Source organism: Priapulus caudatus, unplaced genomic scaffold, assembly GCF_000485595.1.
Source record: "Priapulus caudatus unplaced genomic scaffold, Priapulus_caudatus-5.0.1 Scaffold221, whole genome shotgun sequence".
Lineage (NCBI taxonomy): Eukaryota > Metazoa > Priapulida > Priapulimorpha > Priapulimorphida > Priapulidae > Priapulus > Priapulus caudatus.
The window spans coordinates 264186-271380 of record NW_014577282.1 but is presented as its reverse complement, the minus strand read 5'-3'; the positions used below and the strand labels follow the sequence as shown (position 1 = coordinate 271380).

At 57.8% G+C, this 7195-nt stretch overlaps 1 protein-coding gene across 1 annotated transcript in view; it reads right to left on the bottom strand.

Moving 5' to 3' along the window:
* Nucleotides 1–2813, bottom strand: part of LOC106807535 (soluble scavenger receptor cysteine-rich domain-containing protein SSC5D-like) — a 7742-nt gene extending 4929 nt beyond the window's left edge. The window contains exons 1-2 of the mRNA XM_014809903.1: nucleotides 2798–2813; nucleotides 1653–2266 (exon numbers count right to left, since the gene is read on the bottom strand). Coding sequence (XP_014665389.1) covers nucleotides 1653–2266; nucleotides 2798–2813 — 630 coding nt within the window. The remainder of the gene's footprint in view (nucleotides 1–1652; nucleotides 2267–2797) is intronic.
* Nucleotides 2814–7195: the final 4382 nt, after the last annotated feature.

Sequence of the window (7195 nt, the reverse complement as noted above, 5' to 3'; positions counted from 1 at the left end):
CCTCACTATATCTCATCCTTCTCTCTCTCTCTCTCTCTCTCTCTCTTTCTCGCTCTCTCTGCTCCTCTCTCTCTCTCTCTCTTCTTCTCTCTCTCTCTCTCTCTCTCTCTCTTCTCTCTCTCTCTCTCTCTCACACACACTCGCCTAATGGTCGGTAATGGCTGGCGGATTGTGTGAGAACGAGGCAGGCCGCGCCGACACGACAGTGAACTACGTGCTGCGAGTCGTCAAAACAGTTGCACCTGTCACTGACCTAGCCGATTACAGCCGCCGAACCAGCAATTACTGATGTCACGCCATGCTCATGTAGGCTGAAGTTCTCGGCGTATGATATTAATAGTAACATCATACATGCCCCCGCCGCCACCATGCCCAACAAGCAGCCAGCAGGAACAACAAACACACAACAACAACAACAACAACAACAACAGCCCACCAGCAGCAGCAGGAACGTAGCATCATCATAATCATCATCATTCAGCCAGCAGCTAGCAGTGGCAAGAACAACAACAGCAAGCAGCAGCCAGTGAGCAACAGCACGCCGAAGCAGCGCAGTAGCAACAGGCAGCCGCAGCAGCAGTAGCAACAGCAGCCGCAGCAGCAGTAGCAACAGCAGCCGCCTAGGCAGCAGTGCAACAGCAGCCGCAGAGCAGTAGCAACAAAGGCGTAATACCGCAGCGTTTACACTATCGGCTGTGAAAAGGGTGATGCAGCGTAAAAACCGCCGCGTCATAAAAACAGCGTAAAGCCGTTGCTGGGAGTTTTATGTGTTTATGCGCTAGGCTACGCTGCATTGGAGCCGCGCACGTCACATTGACTCACATACGACGGCTTACGTAATTTATTGCGCGCGGCTTTTGGCCTCAACACAAAAAACGCCACATGCATCCGTGATGAGGGAGCAGAGAAAGGAGAAATGAGCGGGGCTGGGTAGGCGACGCACGCACTCGATGCCCAGCAAGAACCAGCTTTTTGCAGGCGACGCCCGTATATCTCTCGTTCGCTCTGTCTTCCCCCCCCTCTCTCTCTCTCTTTCTGTCTGTCTGTCTGTCTGTCTATCTATCTATCTACTATCCTATCTATCTCTCTCTGCTCCTCCATACTTTCCCTTCTCTTAATATATTTCTCTCTGTACCACTCTCTCCTCCTTTCGCGCGCTCTCTCTCTCTCTCTCTCTCTCTGTCTCTCTCTCCCTCCTCTCTCTCTCTGTCTCATCTCTCTCCTCTCTCTCTCTCCTCCCCTCTCTGTCTTGCCTGCCTTCCTGCCTGCCTTGTCCTATCTATCTCTCTCTCTCTCTTCGCCTCTCCATATTTCCCTCTTTCTCTACTGAATATTTCTTTTATGTACCTCTCTCTCTCTCTCTCGATTCTCTTCTCGGAGCTCGCAAAAAACATTGATGCGCTTAAGCGTACATCGCCTGCCTGTTCACGGCCTTGCGCAGTCCGCATGACGTCACTAGCTGCGCATTCGCGGTCGCACGCAGCACCTACCACTCACACGCACGCACCCACCACTCACGCGACCCACCACTCACACGCACGGCACGCCACGAACGCAGGTCGCCCACGCACGCACGCGGCGGCTCTGCTGGACGGCCTAGCCGCCAAAAACAAAGACGCTCGCGACGTGATTCGGGATGAACGACGGCCCACCTTCGTCCGCGTCGGTGGGTCGGGTGCGGACGGTTGGTCGGTGCCGGTCGGTGGACGGTGTTGCGGCACGGTGGTCGGGCTGCGGTCGGTGGTCTGGTGCGGTCTGTGGTCGGGGCTGCGGCGACGGTGGTTCGGTTGGTTGCGGTCGGTGGTCGCGTCGTGCTTGGTCGGTGGTCGGGTGCGGTCGGTGGTCGGTGGTCGGCGTGCGGTCGGTGGTCGGGGTGCGGACGATGGTCGGGTGCGGTCGGTGGTCGCGGTGCGCGTCGGTGGGTCCGGAGTGCGGACGTGTGGTGAGGTGCGGACGGTGTCGGGTGGTGCGGACGATTGGTCGGGTGCGGCGACGGTGGTCGGACGTGGCGGACGCTGGTCGGAGTGCGCGAGACGGTGCGTCGGGGTGCGGACGGTGGCGGGCTGCGGTCGCGTCGGTCTGGCGCTGCGGACGGTGGTCGGGTGCGGACGTTGGCGGGTGCGGGCGGTGGTCGGGTGCTTGGACGCGTGGTCGGGTGCGGTCGGTGATCGGCGTGCGCGACGTGGTTCCGGGTGCGGGTCGGTGGTCGGGTGCGGTCGGTGGTCGGGTGCGTACGGTGGTCGGGTGCGCGTCGCGTGGTCCTCGGCTGCGGTCCGGTGTTCGGTCCTCTCTTGTGCCCGTGAACGGATGGGTGATCGGGTGCGGGTCCGCCGGTGGTCGGGTGCGGACGGTGGTCCGGGGTCGTCGGGTGGCGGAGTTGGTCGCGTGCGTCGTGCGTGCGGACGTGGTCGGGGTCGGACGGTGTTCGCGCTGTGCTCGTGAACGGATGGGTGATCGGGCTTGCGTGTCGGTGGTCGTGGTGCGGATCCGAGTGGGTCGGGTGGCGTGACACGTGATGGTGCATCGGGTTGCGGACGGTGGTCGGGGTGCGGGACGGTGGTCGGGTGGCCGGGTCGGGTGCGGATCGGTCGGTTTCGGGTGCGGTCGCGTGCGCGGTGTGTGCGGACGTCGGTCGGCGTGCGGACGATGCGTCGCTGTGCTGTGAAACGGATGGTGATCGCGTGTGAGGTGAATTGATTACCTTCGCAAACGAATCATGTGACGCCGACCCATGGTGCATGATGTCAGGAATAATTTATCAATCTATTTCAGCCGCATCCTACGTTTAAAAACTCGCGTGCCGCGAGCGCCATCTTGGTGCCATCAATTATAGCCCCCTCACCGGGCTGAACCCTCCTCCCACCTGATCTCCTCCTCCGGTAATGCATTTCTTCATAACCACAGCACCGCAGACCGACGTCCGAACGCCGATAGCCAGAGGACGACTGTCGACGGCAGGCGGCTCTCGTAGCGGACAGTAGAGTCGTAATCTCTTGGAAACGCGAGAAGCTCGACAGCAACAGAGGAAGCCGGCGTTGACCCTCCGCCCCCGGGGCAGTGCGCGAAAGACGCAGCCGCTTACCACCAGCAGCGGTCTGAATCGCAATGCCCCCCAAAATACTATTGGACACACATCAACGGGAGCCTGCGGTCCGAGGGGCATGCGATGGATACTACTCCGACGAGCTGGAGCCGGGCGAGTGTGTGAGGAGGGAGGGCTGGCTGCGCTGGGGAGGGAGAGCTAGCTTTGGCTGCGTTCACACGAACACGGTGGCCGCGCTAGGCTGCCTGACGAAGCTAAACGCTCGCAGCCTTGCAGCGACGTATATATGCGGACGTTCTGCAGCTGCCGATAGCGACGCAGTGAGAGAAGCGAGAGGGAGAGGAGGGCAGAGAGAGAGAGAGGGGGGTAGTAAGAGAGAGTGAGCAGAGCAGAAGAGAGTGAGAGAGAAGAGACGAGAGAGATGAGAGAGAAGTTGAGGAGAGAAGGGGAGAGGAGAAGAGATGAGAGGAACGAGAGAGAGGGAGAGAGAGAGAGAAGAGAGAAAGGAAGCGCAAGAGCGCAAGAGCGCAAGGGAGAGCGTGAGATGAGACGAGAGAGAGAGAGAGAGCAGACCGCAGAGAGGGAGTAGAGAGAGAAGAGAGAGAGGAGAGAGAGAGAGAGCGAGAGAGGAAAGAGCGCAACGAGAAGGCGTGTGAGTGAGAGTGAGTGGTGAGAGAGAGAGAGCAGAGAGACAGAGATGGAGAGAGAGCAGGGAGAGACGGCAGAGCTAAGGCTGAGAGAGAGAACTGAGAGAGAGGATGACGAGAGAGACGGACGAGAGAGAAAATAAGACGAGGCCAGAAAGAGAGAACGAGTTATGAGATTTGAAGACAGAGGAGAGGAGAGAGAAAGCCAACCGAGATTTCAGAAAAAGACCGACGAGTGAGAGAGGACACAAGAAATTGCGGGAGAGAGGAGCGCTAATAGAGCAGAAAAGACAGTGATACAAGAGATAGACAGTGTCGAGGAGGCCCCACACACGCCACAACCGAGAGAGGAGACAGTAAAAGGTAGAGACGAGAAAGCACACTTCTGACTTTCAGCCTCGGTTTCGAGAAAGATGAGAGAGGAGAGATATCGTAGACGAGAGCATGAGATAACTTTCCTTTCGTGAGAGGAGAGAGATGATTAGAGAGAGAGAGAGAGAGAGAGAGAGAGCACGGGAGAGAGAGAGCGCGCGCGAGAAGAGAGATAGTGGAGAGAGAATCGGTTGGCGAGCGGGACGCGACCACGGCTCTGCTCCAGTGCCCGGCATGGCGTTTCACGACGCGCGTGTAGGTCCGTCATAATCACCACGCTTCCTCGCGTCGCCGCGCAAGCCTGTTATTGCAGCGGCTGCTTGCTGCGGCGGCGGCGGGGGATGCTGCAAGGAGAACGAGAACTACACGGCGCGTGCTGGGGGAGCAGAGCTGGCGCCGCATGCAGAGTAGACAGGCAAGACGAGACGTGGCGCCGATTACATCCCGCACAGATACTAAAATCTCTCGAGGCCGCCATATTTTCCGCGCTTGCGTAAACTGGCCGTGTGCGCTTTAGCAGCGCGGCATGCCGATGATGAAGCGTAGAGGCAGGAGAAGCATTCCAGAATTAGCCCCTTACACCCTACTTAGTGCATTGTGCATTCTGCGTTTACCTAGTAAAACTCTCTATAGCAACAGGCGCATGCGCGCAATACTATAGTAATGCGCACGTAAAAAAAACGCCCGCTTAAAATTATGCGCCGGCCATTCCAGAATTTAATCAATCAAAACCAAAACAGAGAATAATAAAAAACAAGGGCAGATGCATCCCCAATAACAAGTAATTTCTTACGACGTTTGACCCCCCTCCCTCCCCCACACCGCACGATCAATTACTGCTTAGTTCTCTCACCGTTCCGGCGTTGCCGCCAGATCGCTTCCCGGCCCCGTTTTGCCAGGCTTTCCCAGCCGACAGTCGGACTCCATGGTCGGAAGGCGACAGTCGCTGTAGTGCCGCACCTGGTTTGCAGCCACAGGCCGCTACGGCGCAGCTATAACTGCACGTAGGCGTACGTAGCGCCTCTCTTGCGTGAGCTCGCATCGGCCTCCGCTGAGATCTGGTAACCGCAGAGAGCAGTGACGTGCTGAAATTGAACGCGTCCACCCTAACATTGCCCGCTTCAAGCCTGCCTAGAGAGGGCTTGTGATGTGTGGTGTGTCGTGTGTGTGTGTGTGTGTTGTGTGTGTTGTGTGTGTGTGTGTTTAGTGCTGTATGTAGTGTGCGCTTGGTTGTGTGTGGCTGTGTGTGCGCGTCGTGTGTGGGTGTGTAAATACAACGTATGCGGTGCGCTGCCAACCGCTACGCACACACAAACACACGCCACGCCACGCAACACACACACACACACCACACACACACACAGCACACACACACCACACACACACAAACATGCCCACGCACCGCACACACAAACAATGCTTACGGGCCTCACGCAATTCTCCGTGCGAGCACTTGCTCCGGTTCTACCCCACCCCTCCCCGACAGACTCTACATCGAACTACGCGGATTTCACCCTGCCACTCGCAGCGCGCGTGCGCCCTCTCTCTACACTCTACTCCCCCTCTACGCCATCCTCCTCCCCTCCTCGATCCTCGGCTCCTCCTTGGTTACGCAGCTTCACCAACACGCAACGGCAGACCGCGTCGCTGCTGCCCGCGCACAACATTCTGGTTTGCCGATTGGGACTTACGCCCCAAATTGGCTTGGCGACCGTGTCAGTGAGATGAGTGGGTCGGCCGAGTGAGTCGTGATAGAGAGAGATGAGCAGAGTCGTTTGTAGAGATGGGGACTCGATGGCGCACGAAGACATGGGACCGGGCATGGGAGGCGGCGGGAGAAGAGAAGATCCTATGAGAGAGACTAAAGCGAGCTGAGAAGGAGGGAAAGGAAGGTTATACGTAAGAATATATAAGAAAGAGATAGGGGAGAGAAAGAAGGACCGAGAAATGCAAAAGAGAGAGCAGAGAGAGAGAGAGAGAGCAGACGAAACGTCTCCGAGGCGCAGTCTCTCTCTCTCTCTCTCGTTCTCATCTCTCTCTCGACCGCCACTTTGCTCGTCTTTCCCTCTCTCGCGATCCATGCGGCTCGATGCTCTCTTTCCTCTCTCCTCCTCTCTCTCTAGTCTCGTCTTCTCCTCACTTGCTCTCTTTCTTCTCTCTCCTATCTACCTGCTCTCTCTCTCCTCTCTCTCTTCTCTTCTATCTCTCTCTTCCTCTCCTCCGTCTCTCTGTCTTCTCTCTCCTCTCCTCTCTCTCTCGATGCATTCTCTCCTCTCTCTCTCTTCTCTCTCTCTCGTCTCAGAGAGAGAGAGAGAGAGAGAGAGAGAGAGAGAGAGAGAGAGAGAGAGAGAGAGAGAGAGAGAGAGAGAGAGAGAAAGAGCGGCAGAGCGAGAGAGGGGGCGAGATAGAGTGAGGGAAAGAGAGGAAGGGAGAGGGAGAGCGAGAGAGATAGTAGGAGGAGGGACGGAGAGGGGCAAGAGGGATGGAGAGATAGCGCGCGCGCGAGAGAGAGAAAGAGAGAGAGAGAGAGAGAGAGAGAGGGGGGGGGGCAAGAATCTGTTTTTTCAGCGTGGGCGAGAGAATGGGTGGCGAATGAGCAGCGATGCGTGTATTCTTGATGCTGCGAGACTGCAGCGCAACCTCGCGGCGGCAGTCGCAAACGCCAGTGAAAGGGGGGCGGGGAAAGGGGCGGCGGCGACCCTCACGCGCGGCAGCTGCCGGCGAGCGAGCTCCCCCCTCCCCCCGTGTTATGACTACCGCTGCAAGATCTTGCTTTAAAATTCGGGCAGCTGGGCGCGTCGGGTGTCGCCACCTGGTGTCGTGGCGAGCGCGGTGGCGGCGGCGGCAGCGGCAGCGGTGTTGTTGTCGAGGGAGCAGGTTGCGCGCGGCGGCAAAAAACCACGAAGAAGAATTTTCGTGAAATCATATCTGGCAAGATATCTAGAGTATACGGCTGCGGCAAGCAACAACAACAACAACAACAGCGGCAGCAGCAGCAGCAGCAGCAGCAATATGACGTTGCTGACTCCGCGATCTGGACGAATGCCAAATAATTATCAGGCACCGCTGCTGCTGTGCGCGCCGCACGCATGCGCTCGTTGCCTCCCGCCGACGGATCTAATAACGCCAGCGA